The 22,135-nt window shown below is 40.6% G+C and overlaps 1 protein-coding gene across 5 annotated transcripts in view; it reads left to right on the top strand.

The window, feature by feature from the left end:
* UBAP2 (ubiquitin associated protein 2) overlaps positions 1 to 22,135 on the top strand; it is a 160,487-nt gene that overhangs the window by 13,573 nt on the left and 124,779 nt on the right. For all 5 annotated transcript variants that reach the window (XM_059834354.1, XM_059834353.1, XM_059834355.1 and 2 more), the window contains exons 2-5: positions 10,931 to 11,070; positions 15,134 to 15,211; positions 16,856 to 16,966; positions 20,842 to 20,995. In XM_059834354.1, the coding sequence (XP_059690337.1) occupies positions 10,972 to 11,070; positions 15,134 to 15,211; positions 16,856 to 16,966; positions 20,842 to 20,995 (442 nt within the window). In that variant the 5' untranslated portion in view covers positions 10,931 to 10,971. The remainder of the gene's footprint in view (positions 1 to 10,930; positions 11,071 to 15,133; positions 15,212 to 16,855; positions 16,967 to 20,841; positions 20,996 to 22,135) is intronic.

Raw genomic sequence — 22,135 nt, 5'->3', positions numbered from 1 at the left:
TGTTGTGAGTGTTGTAATGTGATCTGATCAGTGTCACAAGTCTGAATTAATCCTCCCCTCCAAAACTTTTTTTATGGTGGCACTTTCTACTTTGCTCCTCATTGTCTATTGCGGTGTGAATTAACTAGGTGCCCTTTTTTTTTGATGCAGTTGAGTGTGTTTCCACCCGTGTGAGAAGGTAACAAATGTCTCCGCTCTTGCTCGGCTATTTTTAGTCCTGTTGCTTGTATCTGTTTCTATTCAAAGAATTTCTTTGGAAGCTGTTCCAGGAGAGCGTGGTTCGGCGACGCGGGAGGGAGCCGGAGGGGGCAGGGAGAGCACAGGCGTTCAGTGTGTTCGTGATCTGGCAGTGAGAAGTCCACGTTGTGCTGCTTCCTGCATGCCACCTTGTTTACAAGAACTCATCTCAAAGCAAATTCCCCCATCTGGGTATTGTCCTGGCTGTGTGGCTCCCAGCTTGTGCTAGCTATTTCTTTGTGTCATTTGGAGTACCTGGGTTTCAAGTTGAATCTTCTTACTGGGTTTGTTTTTCTGTGTGAACAGCGGTTAATTTTAGGGACTGTTTAGGTATGGGGCGTTAGATCAGAGCGAATAGCTGAAATATGTATTCCTACAGCTTAATAGCCAAAGCTGACAGTTCCCAGTACTTGTCTTTTTCCCTGCTCCTGTTACAGTTCAGCATCTTTTTTTGTTCTGGTACTGGTTTAATCTGGATTAGCTTTCCTAATAACAAAAAACCTTTTTAAAAAACTTATTTAACAGCTTTTTTCCCTTTTTTTTGCTGTTGCATGAATTACTCATCTTGTGGGTACAGCTAGCTGTTGATTGTAATGGTAATGATTGATAGGGGGCTGACCCACTGAAAGTTTGGGATGTTTTTAACTGTTGTGTCTTACGGTTGGTATTATTGACAGACTGCAAGCCTGAAGTTTCCTTGATGTATGCTTGTAGCTCATGTTGTATGTACTGACATAGCCCAAGCTTAAACTGTTTTGAAAGTGTCCTGCTGTGACATTGTCACGAGAGGTGTGGGGAATAGTGGTTTTGAGACAAGTTGGTCACAGTTAATACAGGAAGGTCATAAGTCCTGTACAGCTTTAGTGGTATACTTCAGTCTTATCTGAGATACTGATAGCGGAACCAGAGTGTGACCTGAGATATGTTCTTCGATGTATTCTTCGAACATCTTTAACTTGTTTAGTTCATACTCTGCAGCTGTTTCCTTACCTACATGTATGTATATATGTGTGTGTGTGCCCTGAGCTCACCCGGGCTTCTAGCTGGCCCTCGAGTTTGTCTTGGATAGACTGGAAAGCTGTGCAAATTATTACAGTCTGCAGAGGCTTTGCCTTGTGATTTATTTTTTTTTTTTGGTGGAGGGAGCCATGTGAAGAACTTCCAAGTCACCCAGCCCTGTCTTCCCGGACGAGTCTGTCTGGATTTCCTCCTTTTCCCTCTTGGAGGGACTGCTGTGAGTTTTAATGAGAAGGCTTGCTTGCTCTGCTAGCTCAAGGTGGGGTTTTTGATAGGGAAAGGCTTCCTGTGAAAGTGAAACTTAAAGATGACCAGCAAGAGCACTGAATATTTAGTTGTGTGTACAAAATCATTAAAGATCGCTTTAGGTGACTAAATTGCTTTAGGGTGGTTTGAGTCTCTAGTTTAATGCTCGAAACTGAATGTACACAGATACTTCTGTGGCTGGTGGAAAGGACTGATTACCATGAGCTGTGTTAGTCAGACTGCCCTAATGTTGGTTGATTATAGCCTCTTTTTGTTTGGATAGAAGCACCTACAAATTTTTATAAATGTATTCTTCACTGCAAATTACTGAATGCTAACAGGTATCCAAGAGGCTGGACATTAAGAAATGTTCCTCAGTAAAGGTGATATACAAGTCTCTGTTTTCCTACTGGCGATCAAAAGAATATATATGCCATAAGGTAGTGATATATTCAAGGTCACTTTGCTGGCAGAGTCCCTTCCTGGGAGGTTTTTATTTTTTTAAAATGCCTACAAGGCATTTTTAATGTTTTGTTTGTTTTTGTGGCGTGCAGAGGGCCTGGCCAGGATCAAGTCTTGCTATACTGGATCCCAGGAAAACAAAATACGAAACCTCAATTTTGCTTATGTTATAATGGTGCATGGCTGCTGAAACGCAAGCTCCCCCTTTCCTCATGAACTTGATCCCTATCCCTTGTGTCAGATTCAGCAGTTGTATAGCCACATAGTTTTCCACTGGATAAGCTTATTCAACTGACTCACTGTTTTGTTTAAGAGGGTTTAGTTTGCTCTTGGTTCAGTTCACTGAACCCACTCCCTCTGCAGCTGCATGATCGTTAGTCTGATGGAAGGGAAGTAGCAATATTATGTGGTTAAGGAGTAGGGGAGCAGGAATGCCGTTTCTGGTGACGGCTTGCAGTTGTGTGATATTAGATGTGAGCTGAAACTTGATTTTAATGGAATAAACTGTTTGGGTTCTACCTGCACTGTGGATTGAGCTTTGAATGAATATACAACCAGGTCCCAAATGGGAACTAAAACTCTAGTTACCTTTTTTTTGTCCCAAACGCTGCTCGGCTGTCCTCCACTTGTGTGTGACTTCAGGAAGGCTGTGTTAGTTCTGGCTGCAGAGGGTAAAGATTCTTCAACCCTGAAAAACCTGCTAGTTCAGTTTTTTCCTCAGCTGCAATATACCTTTCCTTTTGTGGAGTACTAGTTACTGGTTTTTACAAGCCTCCCGCGTATAACTCAATCTGAGTATTTGTTGCAGGGGGTGACTAGGCTGTAGTTCTGCTAGCTGCTGCTTTGTTGGAAGTTGTAGACACTGTAGTGCCCTTTCACTGGATGATACGCAGGAAACCTTAGGAGGGAAAACACTGAGGGCTTTACCTTTTCTGTTTTCCTTTGTTGATTGTTCCATATTTTGGGGGGGATGAACCCAGAGAAACAGGTACGAAGAGAAGATTTGCAATTCTGATGGTTCTTCACCACTGAATGTAGCAGTGACAGAATAAACAGTGAGGATATTGTGTATTGATTTGGCTAGTATTTTCTTGCATCTCCTTAGGCTAGAAAATAAGAGAGCAGAGGACTTGGAAATGGAGGTGTTCCTTTCCTCCCGTAGCAAGAGGAAGTAGAGAGTGTGCATGGCTGTTCAAGCACCAGAAACCACCTCTGAGCCACTGTGGTCTCCGTATGCTACCTAACCCGAGATACTGAGTCAGTTGACAGTTCAGGACAGCATACGGTGTGGTCAGTGATGAGAATACATTATCGCTTTTACTTTGGTAGCTTTTAGAGAGGGTTCACATAAGAAAAGCCTTGTCTATGACAGAGGGCAAGAAATTAGGTCCTTCCATCACAGGTGACAGAAGCATGTATTTAATTTTTCCTTCAGGTCTTAGAATATCAGGACAGGCCAGAAGTTTTCTTAAAATATTCCTTAGCAGAGAAACATACTTCAAAAGTGAACTTGCTGTTGACCCTTCCTCACAGGATCCCCATGATTGCTGCTTCCCAAAGAGAATTCCTATTTTCTCTACATTGTATTTCTGTGTGGACCAGTATAGCCTTTTTTGTCTAGTTCATGGCAACAACTGTGGTCTGGTCTGCATTATGGTCTAGTAAGATCCTCTAGTTCTGATAGTCCTGAGAGTGGTGCTTAGATAGGAAATAACATGCAGCTAGTCTAACTGGGTCTCTGTTACTTAAAGTTTCATTACAGTCCATGGTAAGTGCGGGTAACTAGTGCATCTTGCAGGTCCCTGCAAACATGGGGCTTATAATTAGTTAGGATAGGGAGCAGGACTTTATTCTTTTTGCATGTGGAAGTCCAGCTGGTTGCTATCTAAAATGGCATTCTTCTTGGAGGAAAGCAGCAAAGGATGAGAATAGTGATTCCGTAGATGTTGATGTCTGAAATATAAGGTCAAGTCCTCTGAATCTTCTAGGACATTCACTGCCTTTTGATTGTCCAGAATAACTCGGAGTGTTGTCTTCTGACAGCAGCAGAGCTGGGTAGGTTTTGCTAGCCAGGTTTTCAGCAGTCTGAAGATAGCCTTGGTTGTGAAAAAGATAAAGCCCTAGGTGGAAGTCAGTTAGGCTTCTCTGATTTTAGTGCACTTGTCTTTTTTTTTTTTTTTTTTTAAATACCAGTGAAAGTTGAATTTAGGGAAATTTAGGTTCCCCTTTCAGAAATTTCTGTATTAATAAGGGCATTTGTTGCCTCTGAAGTTTGAATATTTATAAAGAAATGAGGGCAAGTCTGCTGGATGTTTATTGGGTGTAGTTGGCAGATTTTGATTAAAGCTAGGATAATCACCAGTATATACTAAAATGTAAAACAAGTGTTAGGCAGAGACACTGGGATAATAGCAAAGATAGATATTGTGAGATTAGAAGATTTTTAAAAAATCATGTTAATGATAGTACATAACTTTCATGATTGAAACCTGCTCTACTAGTGGAAAACATGCACTGTTCAGTCCCCCTTCCACATCATGCTTTTGAGAGGGGCTCTGGGTATCTGACCAGCCTTTGCCTAACTCCAGTCTTTTGAAGATAAGTACTTCTCTCTCTTCCAAAACAATGCTGTCTTTTCTTTCATTTGTATGACCTATTTGTATATTTCTTTGTATAATGTGTGTTTAAGAATACTAATCCTTGAACTTTTTTTTTGCTGGTAATGAGAAATTACTGATTTCTGTAGATCCAGGGTATGTTGTTAGCTAAATATAGGTTGACTTGGCAGAATGATAATTTCAACGAACAACTCAGCGGGTTTTAAGAAAGGTAGGTAAGAGTATTCACCTGTTTATTCAGTACGCTTTGCTAACACAACTGGAAGTGTATATGTTGGTTTATATGTTTGCACTGGTACTCTGGCCACTCCCAGCAATCCTCTTCTCTTGGTAAAACATGAGAGCATACAGATGCTACAATTTCTCTCTGCTGTGGTGTTCTGCTTGTGATGCAGATCTACTCTGGGCCATCAACATTTTTCCTATTTACCATAGAAGACTGGAAGATGAGACATGAATCCTCCCAGGATCCGTAAGTTCAGGTTCAGTATTGTTGGCTTGGGGCAGTACAAACACAGAGTAATCAGCACTGCTCCTGAGGAACATCTGACTCTTGCAAACTCTTTTCTCCTTTCAAGCAGTAATAAAGGTGGTGAGATTCTTTAGACAACAGCACTTGAGGGAAATGCATTTGTCAGTGCTTTACAGACATAATTTTTTTCCTCTGCTCTTTTTCCTCATGCTCATGTGAAGCTCTCCTGCTGTAGCAGTAGAATCTAAACTCTTTGTACATGTACAGTAGTTATACTATCACGAGGCAGTCTCCTGCAGCCTTTTCCCCGCCCTGTTGTTCAGAGAAATCCTTGACTGAGTAGCTTTGTGATTAGAGTATAAAGAAGCAATCACACTTTTAAGGTGTTCAGAGACTTCTGCACAGTGTTCTTTATTCTGTCGTTTGCAGACGACACCAAGTTGGGCAGGAGTGTTGATCTGCTGGAGGGTGGGAAGGCTCTGCAGAGGGATCTGGACAGGCTGGATCGATGGGCCCAGGCCAATTGTATGAGGTTCAACAAGGCCAAGTGCCAGGTCCTGCAGTTGGGTCACAACAACCCCATGCAACGCTACAGGCTTGGGTACGAGTGGCTGGAAAGCTGCCTGGTGGAAAAGGACCTGGGGGTGCTGGTCGACAGCCGGCTGAATATGAGCCAGCAGTGTGCCCAGGTGGCCAAGAAGGCCAGTGGCATCCTGGCTTGCATCAGGAACAGTGTGGCCAGCAGGACTAGGGAAGTGATTGTCCCCCTGTACTCGGCACTGGTGAGGCTGCACCTCAAATGCTGTGTTCAGTTTTGGGCCCCTCACTACAAGAAGGACATTGAGGTGCTGGAGCATGTCCAGAGAAGGGCGACGAAGCTGGTGAGGGGTCTGGAGCACAAGTCTGATGAGCAGCAGCTGAGGGAATTGGGGTTGTTCAGCCTGGAGAAGAGGAGGCTGAGGGGAGACCTTATCGCTCTCTACAATTACCTGAAAGGAGGTTGCAGAGAGGTGGGTGTTGGTCTCTTCTCCCAAGTGAGTAGTGACAGGACAAGAGGAAATGGCCTCAAGTTGCGCCATGGGAGGTTCAGGCTGGATATTAGGAGAAATTTCTTTACTGAGAGGGTGGCGAGACACTGGAATAAGCTGCCCAGGGAGGTGGTGGAGTCACCCTCCCTGGAGGTATTCAAGGAGCGTGTGGATGTGGCACTGCAGGACATGGTTTAATGGGCATGGTGGTGTTGGGTGGATGGTTAGACTTGATGGTCTTACAGGTCTTTTCCAACCTTAGTGATTCTGTGATCACAGCTGCTTGTCCAGACAGTCAAGAAAATAACTTTCTTGAGACTGCCTTAGGAAAAGAATTGAAATGGCAAATGTTCTGTTCAGCTGATGGAAGTGAATACTGAACTTGAGGATTCTTGAAAGTCAGGTGGTATTACAGTGCGTGGTCTATCCCTGGAAGTTCAGCAATGGATTTACATTGTCTTGTGGGGCTTGCCACCCTGTCACGTCAATTTGTATTCTGTCTATCTCTAGCTTCTCTGACTTCTTTTGAGTCTAAAAGGACTAGATTTCTTGCTGAAGGGGAGTTGAACAAAAGATCAAAGAAAGCATTACGATAGCTTTAAAAACCTGCTTTTTGTGTTGATATGCATTCAGTTACTCTTTGATTCTTTGCCTTCCTCTTTTCTTTCTAAAATCCAGAGCAAAAACCCAACTAAATGTGCTGAATAAGACTTACGGTATGGAGATTTTGGGAGGGGGTGGGATTTGGTCTTTTTAGGAAAGTTGCGTGTTGAGATACCAATACTTAGGTATTGCTTTTGGAAACCAGAATAATTGTTGTCATTCCATCACCAGTCTGGTGAGGGCTTATTATACAATACTGTATCTGCTGTTGTATTGTAGGTCCTTGGGCTATACTTGTTGTACAGACAGAAACACTAAAACAATCAGAACATTAAGATTTGGGATGATTTTCGTCTTAAATGTCTCTGTTGCTTTCCATTTTTAAGTCTAGCTGTTTGCTTTATGAGGAAGTGCTGAAATTTGAATTCCTTAGTGCTTGAGAAGCTAAACATACTTGAAGTGAACACTTTTCTTAACCACTGATTAAGGGGGTTTTTTTTGTTTTGTTTCGGGTTTTTTATGTGTTTGTTTTTAAAGTAGAAGCAAAGGCAGCCTTCCTCTGGAGGTCCTAGATTACATCAGTGAAAAAAAGATTTACAGCAGTCTTGTGCTTTTTTTTTTTATTGTCATGAAACAAAGTATGACCACTTCTTTACACAACGGTTTTGGGAAGTCCAGTCTCTTTAATGCTTTTTCCTCCTTTTTTGCTAGTGTCTGTTTCATTTAATGTGTGTCTATTTCTTCAAAATACTTCTGTTTTGCCTGCTTTCTAGAGTTGCAATGTGTTTACAAGGTCAAGTATTAACTGCTGATGAGGGACTTTTGCATTGAGCCAGACCCTGACCTAGTAACTGAAACATCTGTTTGTCTGAATATTTTTTTGATCTTTATTAAACAGATTTTAATTAAGAGTTGTCTTCCTCCCAGTCTCAAATCTTCTTTCCTCATTTGATCTGCAGTTAAAAGTTCATCAGTTTGTGATATCCTGCTCATTGCTATGACGACAAACAGACTTTAATATGAGGAGTTGGAGAGAATAAGAAGCTGCTTTGCGAGCAAGGAAATGTTCTTGTTCAGCCCCGTCTTATTAATTAATAATATCCCACTTAATGCTTAAAGTTGTAGTCACTGTGGTAATCTGAAGGCAGTGACTGTCTATCTCCCTTCTGCCTGCTGTATCGGTACTTCAAAGAGTTGGTGTGGTAGGGTGTGAAGCCTCAGCCCGTTGCAGTGAAGGCGTGCCCGTGCCAGGGAGGTGGGATGTTTCCCTGGCCAGTGCACCATCGGCGGCGGAGCAGAGCCCTTCAGCTTCTCCTTGTGCACACTGGGGCTGGGTCGGTTGCTGTGCTGCCTGTAGATAGTGGGAGCCAACTAAGGGGAAATAAAATAGCTTTATTTTGAAAGCTCTCTTTATATCAAGCTGCCAGTTGTGCTTTTAAGAAGACCAGATTGTGTCCGAAATGAATTATAACATGTCCACGTTGGCTTGATGGGGAATGCTAAACTGAGGGTGTATTTCCACACTTGTCTGAAGCAAGTGCAAGTCCAAGTCCATACTGCTGCCAGGAAGAGGCTCTCAACCTTTGTTGTTTTCTGCTTTGGACCTGTTGCTAAAATGTGCTTCTCATGGGCTGAACGGTCAGCAAGATGAGGATCTGCTTTAAAGATCCCGTTGTACTGTTCAGGTTGTTTGGCTCTGTTCCCATCAGCAGGCTGATCTTGCTGTGCTGCTTCATCCATCAGGAGTGTTTCAAATGCTTGCGTGTCTGTCTTTTTCCTTAAAGTATCCTTTCATCCTGAAAAACAAACATAGCTTAAACAGCTGTGGCACAGAGACACTGTAAAATACATGTAAGGAGAGGGCAAAAAGACACAATCCTCTTCAGGTACAATAGGTTGCCTGGCTATCAGAGGTGTAGGCTGTAGTTAGTGTGTGTTTTACAAACAAACAGAAAACTCTTTGTTTTAATGTGTGTGTAGTGTTGTCATGTCCAAAACATGGATTGCAATACTTTGAGTAGCTTTGGTGAAATAGCATTGAATGTATGTCAGAATTCCTAGGTACCAGAATCTGTGTGAACATGATATTAATTCAGAAATTATGAACAAATTGAGACCCAATGGAGTTATAATTTCTCAACATATCTTAAATCACAGTGGGCTAATTCCAGACAATCATATTTGAAACTATTCACTTGTCTTTCAGAGAGGTTAGTGCTCTCTGTCATGTTCTCTGTTCAGGGCTTTTTTCATTGCCCATTGTGCCAGGTTCTAATTGTGATTAGCCAACTGATACTTAAATTTATATAGACTAATAATGACCTTAGGGCTTTTTTTTGTTTAAGTTTTTGGACATTGGCAGTCCAGTCAGCAAGGCTTATAAAGCAGATTTTAACGCAAAGAGCAAAAGTAATTTCTATTGCAAACTCAACTGAAGACTATCCATAATGTGTTTAAAATCTAAGTGGACAGCCCCGAGCAGATAGTCAATGATAAGTGTTAAATGTGCTGTTCAGAGCGTCTCCACATCTGCTTAATATTTTGCTTTTGATAGAACATGTTGTCATGAGCTTGAATAACCTCTGTCCTGACTGTATCTGGCTTTTAGGGTGTCAAGTGCAGTGCTCTGAAGGCCTGTGTGTTCTGGGGCTTAGAAGACAACAAAGTTAAACTACATTAAGAGACTAGGAGACAGACTGGCTTTGGTGAATGTGTTCATAAAGCTGGAGAAACACAGTGTTCCAGTTTAGCTCATGCTACAGTCAGTTCCTGGTAAAGGCAGGCCTTTTCTTGTTAAATATGTAAGAGTTCATGGAAATATACTTTCTCCTCAGACTTTATTGAATGCTTTAACTAGGACATAAAGAAATTCAATGTCAGAGTTCAATTTTGGCCAGCAAACATGTATTTCTAAAGTGAAGAAGAGATTTAGATCATAATGGGGTAGTTGTCTTTTTGATTCTAGACGAGGCTCCTGAGCATTGTGAATCGATGTTTAAACTGAAGCGTCTCATTGCAACTTTAATTGTTGAGTACCCATTACTTGTGAATGCTAGTGAGCAGTTGGGTATTGAACACATCCTTGTCCATGCAATCACAGCAGTTTTCTGTTTTCATCTGAGCATTATGGTGCATTGAACTTGGTGTCAGCCAGCTTGCACCAAAGCTGCTGCCCCGACAAGTTGCATGCTGAGGCACGTTCACACATTGGGGCTGCAGTAAAAGCACTTTGCTGCTTGTGCACCTGGGCAGAAGGAGATGTGCAAACCATTTGTAGGTTGTCCTTAGTTCGCTAAATTTGCAGTTTTACTTCCCAGTGTCATGAGGACAGAAACCAGGCATTTGACTGTGACCATTCTGACCAGCGGAGAGATCCATTTCCAGTTATCATAGCTACTATAAACCGTACTTATCAATTAGCCTTGTGTTAGATGCTGTACAAACACAGGGGGAGTAATAAATTTCTTGTTTCAAAGTAATTTTAATGCTAGAGGGCGAATGAGAATGAAAGCTGACTGCTACAAATGGGATAGCAGTGATGGGGGGGGGGGATTTGGGTTTTCTTTTGGGTTTCTTTGTTGCTATACAACAAAGGTATACTTAAAGCCGGGTAATAGATAGTGTTGTAAATTATTTCTGTAAGTATGAGGGAGAACAAAACAAAAATATTGGCTACAGAGGTTGGATTTAAAGGCAAGCATCATAATTTCTCTCATAAGTGAGAGGTGAAAAGTAGAATGGGTGTTGGCCATGACGTCCTTATATGTGCAGGAAAGCAGTTTGGTGATAGAGAAGAAAGGAACTGGCTAGTTTGTGAATGTGATTTTTTTGTGTTAGCATTCTGAGTGGGTATGAGAGTGGTTAAATTCCAGGCATCAAAACAAGACAGCAGGTATTACAGAAATTTAAGCAGTGATACAGCTGGAGCTGAAATTTCAGCAGAGTAGCAGATAGGAAAGTCTATATGTTAAATAACTGGAAAAAGCTGTGAGATTTAGATGTCATCTGGAAGTACAGATCTAGACAGATCCCAATCAGCTGACAAAAATGCTTTTTAGCCACTGCGTTTCCCTCTTTACCGTAGAGACCGCAATAAATCAAATAATAGTGTATTAAAGCTGCTTTCTCAGGAGTCTCTGTATAGTTCGTGGTAAAGGCAGAAAGAGTTCAAGCTACTGCGTTTGTATATTATCTGGGTATTGAATCAGTACCTCGCCTTAACTCATGCCCTTTTTTTTTCCTTTCAGATTTTCTATTTTGTACATACATTGTTTTGTATATACTGTATATGATGACTTCGGTGGGCAGTGAACGTACCCGGGGCACTCGGGACAAAACGCAAATTTCAACCACACAGCCAACACAACCACAGAAACAAGTAGTACAGGTACGTGCTACTATATAATCTTCTTTGAGTTGAAAGCGAGCGTGTAATGATATGCATTTCTTCCCTAAGTCAGTAAAAACTGAGAAAAGACGGGAGGAAAAATCATGGTCTGTTTTGGAAGAGTATGTTTGATATCTCACTTTAATTACTCAGTAATCCAGCATAGCATTAAGTTGTTCCTGTGTCTTGAGTCTAAAGGACCTTTGTGTTCTTCAGCAACATTTCCCATCAGTGAGGAATTCTGTGCCTGTGTCTGTGTCAGGATTTCTGTCCTTTAACTTCAGTGTCCTCAGATTTCCTATGCCAGACTCCTGATGCTAGAAGATTTCTGGTCAATGGAGGAATTTGGGTGGGTGGAAAATGCTTCGTTAGGTGCATGCTATATTCTACAGCATGATTCAGCATATCTGCAAGTCACAAAATCCTTAGCTTCTTGTGCAGTGTCCTCATAAAGTGAAATGAAGATGGTCATCCACTAGTGGTCTAAAATTATTTTGCGTATCTGTGAGATTGAAATTAAGGTCTTACCCCATCATCTTGTTTCTCAGCAGCAGAGTAGTTAAGTTGTGTGCTTGTCTGGGTTAGAGTGTGCAAAATGTCTCTGCTCCTAGCAACTCATTATTCTCTTGTCAGGTACTTCTCAAAATTGGACTCAATTCAAGAATTGCCTAAGTTCTCTGCTGGCAGAGAGTGCATCAATCTAGAGGTGCTCCCCTGGGAAATTGTGTCTTTTATTGTTTTCTAGACGGATCGTTAACGTGGAGGGGCTCTTGTTCTGTTTTGTACAGTATTAATTATGTGAGCTCAAGCCCTTACCCCATCTCCTTGCGCTGCAGCACTTTGCGTAGTGGTGATTAATGCTAATGAGTAGATTTAGAAAGTGACTTTCAACAGGTGAAGTTGAATTTGTTTTTGTTTTATAACAAGTAAGGCCGCAGAAGTGTAATGAGCAGGTTGACAGAAGTGGTTGTTTCCCCTTTTCTTACATTTGCAAGACAGCAGTGGAGTACTCTCCCCAGTTTCGGGTTCCCTGACACAAGACAGACATTGGCAGATGGGGAGCAAGTCCAGCGAAGAGCTGTGAAGATGGCTGAGACGCTGGAGCACAGGATGAATGAGGGGTTGCTCAGGGAACTGTGTTTGTTCAGCCCTAAGAAGGCAAGGCACAGTCGTATCTTCTATTCAGATACGTCATGAAAGGGTATAGAAAAGGTAAAGCCAGAGTCTTCTCAGAGAGACAATAGCACAAGCTGGAACACTGGAAATTCCATCTGTTAAAGGCAAACAAATTGTTTACCATGAACACAGTCACAGATTAGAGAGGTTGTGGGATCTCTGGTCCCAAGCTGCTCCTCTGATGGGACATGCTCTTTGTGGGAGGTCGCACTGAGTATCACTGGAGGACCTTTCCTACCTATGTGATTCATTAAGCATTAGGTCTTACAGACCTTTTTCTGCATTTTGTCCTCTTATTCTACTAATTGCATAATAGATACTGGTTTGGTCGTCAATTCAGTGGAAAAGATGGTTATTTAATATACAGCAATTATGTTTTAGTGAACCATATTTTTTGTTGTTTAGCTATCAATGGACCTTCCTGCTTAGTCAGGCTTTACAGATCAACAGAAATGTGTGGGATTTTACTGTTTAATCACCACTGATTCTTTTTTCTGAATGTAGAATAATGTTGCTTTCCCAAATGGAGTTTTCATTGTCACAATATCACATTGATCATCACTTAAGTTATTTAAGAAATTACATCTCAGTTCTTTCGCATTGCTTCTGGATAATAAATACACCATTTTATTATAAGATCTGGCCTGTTACTGTCACTTAATTTTGTGTTTTGCACACTTCTGTTTTCTGGTAGTTCAGAGTTGTTAGTTAAAAACTTCCTTTACTCTGTTATGTCACAAAGATAATAACTTGTAAGGTTGAATAAAGTTTTAGCTGTCTTAAGATGCTACTATTTTCTTAGTTGCAATGAAAACTTAATTACACTCTTTTGTAGGATACTGCAATGTTACTTGTAATGATGGTGCCTTAAAAATAAAGAAGAACCACTTGCTGGGAAAAAACTAAACTTTTTGTGACAATGATTTGGTGTTTGTGTAGTAAACACAACTTGTGGGTTTTTGTTGTTGTTCTTTTCTTCTGAATCCTCAGTTCTGTCTGGGTGTAATCCACTGGCATAAATATTAGCGATATTGCACCTATTTGTGTTTCTAAGCGCTCTGCTTACACAGGAAAACCAAAGATACTGTCACACATTTGATATTATAAATTAGTGTTTTGGAAATCACAAAATTGGTGTATTTTTGTCTTCTAATGTGGACTTGAAAAAAAAAAAGTTGATTTATGGAAAAAATTTATCTTAATGGCTTCCTTTTTCTGGTCAAATATGCTGTCATGTATCTACAGAAATTACATTGTCTGAATGTTTTTACTCTGGATATCTTTAAAAGAAATCTCTTCACTAGCTTAAAAGTTGCATTGGGCCTAAGGAGGCTGAAGTCAGAGCAAGAAGATGGATCAACAAGGCTTAATTCCTGAAACCGCAGACCTTTTGTTTTTGCTCTCTGCTGAGCTCTCAAGAGTGAGCTCCTTCACACAGAGCATAGCACTGACTGGGAGGCTTTCATGGAGGGTGCCACCAGGGCTGGCACTGGGAATTCCAGAGCAGGCTCTCCTCTGTGCTACTGAGTGACGTATGAAGCTGTCAGCATGACACTTTGAAAATGTGAAGTAGTGCGGATTACTTAACTCTGTCACAAACGCTAATTGTCTTGGAACGTCGCCTCTGAGCACAGCAAATGACGCTTCCCTCAAGGAACTGGGACAGCTGCATTAACTTCTCAGAAAATAAGCAGCTGGTGGTGTATGGTGGAGTAATTTTTAGGCTCTTCTCAGCATTTACACTTGGCAACCTCCTCTAGAGCTTGTATTTGGTAAACTCCGAAAGTGAAGCAGTTTGAGGCTGATTAAGTCTGAACTCATGAGGCACAGAATTTCGTGTGGGTATCCTGTGAAGTGAGACTTCAAAAGGTGAGATTCAACCAGCTGCCCAGGATGAATCCTTTCCATCAGGAATTTCAGTGGATGAGGTGGTCCCCTTCTCAATGAAGAAGTCTTCCACAGCACATCAGCTCACATTCCGGGTGCTGGCTCTCTTCAGTATCAGCCTTGTCTACCATAAGATGGAAGCCTCTTCTATTTGAGCAGAAATCAAATTAGGTCCAGGATCATGTAGCATAGAGTTATCTTTGGTATTTTCATGGGAGTGGAGTTCAAGTAAGCTGCAAATGCCACACTATGAAGAGTGGCCTGTATGATGTGACATTAGTGTTCTTGAGTTGCTTTCTCTCTGGGGCAGCCGTAGCCTCTTCGGATTTATGGCACTTTACTGCATCCATCCATTTTAGTCTTTCAGCTTTTGGAGAAATTGCCAGCATGGATTTGTGGTCCAGAAACGTTGCAAAAGCACCAAATATTTCATCAATAGCAAGATCCTTTAGCAGTTTTCAGAGACCGGTATTTGCTTATAAAGAAACTAAGTGCAGCTGTTCACGGGCAAAATCTTGAGGCATGACTCAGTCTCTTTTTAAGTGCTCATAAAACTACGGAGTCAGGTTGTTGTTGGGAGAGTCGTGGAAGGTGATGTGAGCAGAAATCATCAGAGATGTGGTTAATTTAGAAATACTGTTGCCAGTTTGTTAGGATAAAACTCTTAACTCTGGAGTGGTAGATATTAAATAAAAGTAATAGTATCGAAGTGTAGGCTTCTGTGGTAAATTCTATTTTATTATATGGTTGTCTTGTCTACGTGGTGACTTTTAACTCTGGTTCAAACACATTAGAATGTGTTGAAGTTGTTTCTGTCCCCGTTAACTTTTTAACTATAAAATGGGTGTAGACGAGATGTTAATCCCTTCCCCATAGCACCTCTGTGCTTGTTGTGTATGTCCTTTTTGAGAATCTGGAGAAAAAAATACAGGACACTAGGAGATAGTTAAAAATATATTGTAACCTTTTGTGTACTTGATTGGATGTTTGCATTTTTCAGGCAACAGCAGAACAGATTCGCCTTGCTCAGATGATCTACGATAAGAACGACGCAGATTTTGAAGATAAAGTGAAACAAGTATGTTTCTTATGGTACAGAGTTTTTATGCCCTGCAATAAGGTGCTCCAAAGCTGTCTTACATTTTGGAGCTATACCGTCTGTTTCTGATTTAGATGAAATCTTTTTTAGAAGGACACAAGTTTAACTAGGAAAAGGTGCTCTTAATTGCACTGTGAAGTCTGTTTACAAGAAATTGTGTGGTAATGTGGCTCTGGCTGTACAGTTAAACTGGTGTATTTTCCTTTGTAGACAAGCCTTTAACCCAAAACTCATCTGTGCTGATGTCTCTTCCAGACTCTATCTCTCTAGTATGGTCCTGATGCTTAATGATTGTGAGAATAAAGAGTGCATTCAGCTTGTCCACATGTACATGCGCATGGGAAAAATGTCACCTGTGTAAACTGAGTTTGCTAATATCTTGGCTGTTTTTCAGGAAAAGTAAAAATCTAATCATAGCTTAAAGGTGAATTGAAGTGTTATTAAAAAAAAAATCTGACCTCCCAGACCTGTGTATGCATTAAAATGATAGAATTACACGATGAAAATGAAGTCTCACACCATTTCCTCTACCGTGTTGAGTTCGGGTGTAGATGTTCAAGCTTCCATTACCCAATTAATCGCTGAGATCATTAATTCAAGCAGTACTGAGAATCTCGGTCCCTCTTCTGCTGTGGGTAATGGTGATTTTTGTCCTAGCGAACACATCACAACTCATGAAGAACCTAGGCGTACACCCAGAAGGAAAGAATAATTAGCATGAATGCATTAATGCAGCAGAGGAGCAGATTTCTTGATTTCTTTTCTTTTGTAAAACCTCCTCTGAAGCATTATTATGTGCTTTTTGTTGTTCTTGTTATAAACTTGTTCTGTTGCTGTGCCAGAAGTGAAGTCTTGTACCACCTGAAGCCAGAGGACTCTCATCAATAGTGCCTGTAGTTCTGCTGGTGGGAAGGATAGGAATTAAGTTCTGCATAGGAAATCTCCAGTATTTTAGATTGTGCATATATATTTCTGGCTCATGTAATTTTTTTCTTTGAGTGAAGTTGCTGGATGTCCCATGACAGACTGTGATTATTTCCATCCCACGCTCTGAGGATGTGCATCGCAGGTCTACGGAGCATAATTCAGTACTAGGTCTCCTTAAGCAGCCATCACTTATGCTTTTTGTGTGGCCTTATGCTGAAATGGATTGAGGGAAATGATCTGTCTGAAAAATAACCTTTTTTATTTTTTTTTAGTCTGGATGTTTTTCCAGATGGATCTGTTCTCTGCCATGGCTTACCTTATGTCTGTTCTCACACAGTGGGATAAAGAGGGGGGTGTTCGATGGGCAGGGAGAGAGGACAATACTGGAGCTATCCTTGTCTTTTACGTCTTTACCCTCATACACTTCTGTCTCTGAGGTGACAGCATTTGCTGCAAGCATAAAGGAAAAAAAAGGGTGTGAAAGAGACTGCTTTCTTGATGACCGTTTAATTTGTGTTTCATCCTCTTTCTTGGCTGAATCCCAAGCAGATCTGTAAAATGCAGATACCTTTATTTAGGATTTAGGTTGCTCTGATACAGTAGCTATGCACTTTCTTGGAATCTGTGGTGGTACTAACTCTTATTTTCTTATGATGATAATTTAGATACTTTAACATGTCTGACTTTTACTGCCAGCTGATGGAAGTGACGGGGAAAAACCAGGATGAGTGCATAGTGGCACTACATGACTGTAATGGGGACGTGAACAGAGCAATCAACATACTGCTGGAAGGAAGTTCAGACACGGTAAGGTTTTACTTTCATATTAAACTGCTCTTTCTGTTTGCTGTATTTTTCTACTTCTAAGAAGTGACTGGGAAAGGTGTATTTTGGAAGCTTTCAATTCCCTGTCTCCATTCAAATTCTTTTGAAGGAAATGGAGACTGGGGCAACTTCTCTGCTGCACACACACCTTAAAGTAGGTTGACCCTTGAAAATGTTTTGGGTGTTCAGTTGGTCTCTTGCGGAGTCTGCTGGCTTTCATTCACATGCAGTAATTTTAACTCTAGCAGAACTCAGTGCTCTGTCAGGCACAGGCCTGGTTTTTTGCTGCAATGTTTGCAGTTACTCGCACCTCCACAACCCTGAAACCTGAGACCAAGCATTTGCCAGGAGGGGCAATCTTTATAAACCTAAAGGGCAGGCAGATGTTTTTAAGTCGTGCAACTTCTGTAGGTGCGCATTGCCAGTACTGAAGTTGGAGGAGGTTTCCATATCTGAAAGTTGCATTGACAATGCTACTAATGGTAGAAGAGGATACAGCAAGTAGTTGCTCATTTCACTGTGTTGCTCATTTGCATGACTTCATTGTTTAGTCTTCTCTTTCTGTTTTTCAATGTGCATATAACAACAAATAATGTTGCTTAGAATGTTGCACAGAGCAATTTTTTATCCCAAGAAATATAAGGAAAATATGTCTTGCTGCAGTTGAAGTTATTGCTGGAGGGGCTTCTTACAGTTTATCCGAGGCAGTAAACTAGATTCGATCTCATCTAAATTGGGAAAGAAACCTGGACTTCCTTTCTTAATGCTGAACATCCAGTATTTCCTGTGATTTGTCAGGATGTGTACTTGGTTTTATTGTTAATAAGGAAACTCACTCACCCCCACCCCAAATCTAGGACACATACCATTCTGACTGAGGGGATGTTCTTTTCTACCCCCTTTTCATTTGTCAGAGTTGAGGTCATCTAAAACACAGAAGTATATAATACTGAGCGAGCTGGCAAGTTGGGAGTAAAGAGAGCATCTCACCTTGGTTAAATCTGTCTTGGTAATGTGCTGGTTTTGTGTTCTCCTGTACTTCTCTTGTATTTGCCAATTTCTAGTTGAAAATAGTTTTCTGGTTGATAGAGAATGTTAAATGCTTTCTTACTTTAGCAAATAATTATAGGTGATCATGACACTGAAGAAACTTTCTGAACTCATTTATCAATTAGAATTAACATATCCATATGTTCTGCTCTTTTGACAAGTCCCTCTGAACCCACTGCTCTCTGTAGACAAAATGCAACTTAAATACAGAGAACTTAAAGGGCTCAAAGAGGAAGGAGTATTAGTTGAAGGGCGTGGAGAATTTATTCTTCTTTATGGAAGTTTGTGGGCCTCCAACTTGAAGGGTTTGTTTTAAGGCCATTATACTCCAGAACAGTTTAGCCATGGATTTGATGTAAAGTTGGAAGCAGAGGTACTAGTAGTTCTGAATGCGGATTCCCAAATACCTTTTTCTAGTTTTGCTCTGCTTTGATGCACTAGAAGTTTTTTTTATCTCCTTTGGAAGATGTGTCTATCCAATTTGAGGAATTAGAAGAGCAAGAGTAATAGATAGAGTCTCTATTTATAATTTCTTTGGTACTCTGCCAGTTTTGCTTTTTTTTTTAAATGCTGTGATCTTTAAGGCTTTATGCTGTGTGCCTTAGTCTTTATGAAGACTTTTCACTTGAAACAGTTGTGACAATCTGTCTTTGGATAGATAGAGGCTTGTGGATGAGAGTAGGGAGGGGCATGTTTCTTTGCCCAAGATTTCTATTCATTTAACTTCCTACAGGTGTAAGATCCATTTTATGCCTAACCATGTTTTACTTCCTAAACCTTTGAAGATAGAGCAAAGGGGACCTTTCAGATTATTCTTCTTTCCATCTAAGATCAAGCCAGAAAGAAGGCTTCTTTACATATTCTTGAAGATCAGGCCCGCAGCTGTCATTCAGATTGCCTCAGGCATCATCAGCTGAAATTGTAATCAGTTAGCTACCTTACAAAACCAGACAGCTTTGATACTCTGTGATGGATTCCCATGCCTAGAGGTAGCACCATCCTCTATCTTAAAGGACATGGCCAACTTCTCAAGGCTTTCCTCAAAATTGTATTGTGGGAAAGCATGGGTCTGGTGCTTTCACAGTTGTCCTTTTACTGATCCTTGTGAAGTCATGTAAAACTTTACTGCAGAGAGGCTGCTTCCTCTTAAGCTTTGCAGGATCATTCAGTTCTGGGTATTTCTTAAAATGGTCAAAGATCTTTTGGCACCATGCTCATCAGTGAAATAGTAGTGCATTCTGAACTATATAGACTTGGTTCTTCAGTTGTCAGTGCAGTTATTTTTCCTCCTGTGAAGTGTCTCTAAAGCTCTAGAAGTGTTTTAGTGTGTAATGCAGTTACACAGGCTACAGCAGGTGAAGCTATATGATAGTTACTAGAGGAAACAGTTTTCTGTCGCACAAATAACATGTTGTTGCTCAAATGCGTACTTCTGATCAGTGCTGTCTGTGCTTCACCTAAGTTGGTTTATGGTGGTGCAGTCTTCTATACTGGAGGTGCAATTGAAAAGTCATTTCAGCCTTCTTTCTCACCTATATACCATGTCAAAAAATAACAAAGAAACCATTGTCTTAGTACTTACTCTCTCAAAGGAGACACTGAAACATTGAGTTTATACTTGTAAACTGCTGTGTTACCTGCTTTCTCAAAAGCATTAAGTTTTCTCAGTTCTAGGCAGGTTGGACCAGCTGGTCATTGCTTACCTTATGAGGCATTCTGAGTTGCTGTTTTCTGAATTGAGAGGAGATAGGACAGGACCTAAAAGTAATGATAGCCAACCTTTTTTGTTTGATGCAGGTGACTGTCAGAGATCATGGCTTTAGTGCTTCACAGTTGATGGCACCTTATTTGCATATGGAAATTTCCTACTTAAATACCTTACCTAGACTATAAGCTATTAGACATGGGGACATATATATAAAAAACTATCTGCCATCTTAACGGTTTCATATAATACCTTTCTTCTTTGCTTTGCAACTCTGGCTCACTAGACTAACCATGCAATTTCATAATATATGAGGTGCTGTGCTATTCTTAGCGCGTGTTTTAGTAATTTTATTGTCAACTCCTACAGATATTCCTATGGAGCTGATACAATCCCTGAATTTATTTTAAAGATGGAGTTTAATATTAAAGCTGAAGCCTGATGTTTGGACCTTGGTCCCTTGCCTTGTTTAGACATAGCTTTTCCTGTGTTTTGCTGTGTGTCATGAGCTGTAGCTGTTAAAGAGCAGATGATGTGGCTTATCATGGCCCCAGTTTTCCCAAGTTGTTGTTCTGCCATTCTGTCTCTTGGTGCTTGAATTCTAGTACGTCTGGATAATGGCTTTTCTTTTTTCTTCTCCCCTTAGGTCATGTACTTATTCTCATCAGTCTCTTGTTCAATGATGCTTATAAGCATTTTTTCATTTCCTTGGGAGAAAACGATAGCTCTGTGCATGCTCCCTGGCTAGATTTATGGATGTAGTTGAGAGGGAAGCTGTCCCTTGCTTCGCAGGTTTTCTGTATTGTCATCATATCTAGACTTCCTTGAACTACTAAAAGTCCATTATAGCCAGAAATATTTGGGATTCTCACATTCCATAAGACAATCCAACTTATAAAACTTGTTTCTTTTTCATCTCTTCCCAAAAATACAGCCTGTGTTTCCACGTGTATCAGTGTAGTTTGCAAGGTATTACATATGTGACATTTCGCAAATACCTGGTTTTTTTCCGGTGAACTGGAGGGGTGTGAGGTGAAGGAATACATTAAGAGCTGTTTCTTTCTTTTTGACTTTTGTATCTAATTCTATTCTACCCAAATAGACTTCTTGGGAGACTGTAGGGGGAAAGAAGAAAAGCCTTGGAAAGGAAAGTTCAGAAAACAAAGAGAACAGAGAAAAACGAGGGGACAGAGAAGTGAGTCGTGGACGGGGAAGTTCCAACAGACGGGGAAGAGGAGGCAGCCGTGGCCGAGAGTGTACGTATAGGGGTTCATTTTTCAAGATTTGGACACTTTTCTTGCAGCTGAAGCTGGCTGAGTTGAGAGTGAATGCTTAACTGAGTAAAGCCCATCTGAGCTATAGCTCATTGCTGAAGGGATCATAACTTGTTTGTGCGACAGGTATGCTTGATCTGTCTACGTGACTTGGTTTTGGGTTGTTCTGTGCTTGTTCAGAGACACTCAATTTAATTTATATTTCTGTCCTTTTTTGATTGATCTTGTACAAATTGCTGTCCTTTATGTAAGTTTTAGAATTGAGTCTTTGTAAGACTGCTTGAGAGCAAGTATGTCGCTGCACAGCTGATAACTTTTTTGTTTCTTTTAATGAAAAAATTATCCAGCTTTGACTCCATCTCCTTTTGAGTGGGAGAACCTGAAGATGTTCTCATCTTCTCGTAAGGGGAATGAAAAGACTGGGATCATTATTAATTCCAAGCATATATTACTCACATAAGCTAACCAAAGGCGAGTTTCTACAACAGAGAAAATTTGAGTTGAAACATTTAAAAATTTGCTACAGTGCTACAGGTGCAGTAATACTTTGTACAAAAGGAAACTGATGTTTCAAAGTTAGGTAGCATCACATTAGATCACAGGTGGATACACATGGCTTTTTTCTCTTAAGTTTTATCAGCAGTATCAAAAGCTGTATACATTGCCTGTAAGGCAAATGGGCAGAGAAACCGGAATGAAAGCAAAGTGTTTTGCTTTTCACTTAAAAGCAGGAAAAATATTTACAATATTGGCCAACTCTTCTAATTCATTACTGGAATATATTCAAATCCTGTGCCAATGAAGACAATGTGAATCTTGTAACATCAAAATAGGAAAAAGTATTAATAAAACTTGCAGCTATGCTTAGAACAAATTGAAATTGGATCCATCAAAATGCAAGTGAGGGGCAAAATTTTTGCTAGAGCCAGATGCTGCTTGTGTCTTTTGTAAAATGGAATTAAAGATTTGTCAGATGGTTACCAAATCTTAATATTGTCTTCCCAGTTTTATGTCCAAACGTTAATGATTTTGTTGCTGCCATTAGGAGAAGTTGTGCACTACAAAATCTCAGCAGTGTTTTAAGTGGCCAGTCATTTTTTTTTTTTTCTTCAAGGAGCCAGT

Source organism: Gavia stellata, chromosome Z, assembly GCF_030936135.1.
Source record: "Gavia stellata isolate bGavSte3 chromosome Z, bGavSte3.hap2, whole genome shotgun sequence".
In the NCBI taxonomy this organism is placed as follows: domain Eukaryota; kingdom Metazoa; phylum Chordata; class Aves; order Gaviiformes; family Gaviidae; genus Gavia; species Gavia stellata.
The sequence above is the reverse complement of the archived record's forward strand: the minus strand, read 5'-3'. Positions and strand labels throughout refer to the sequence as shown.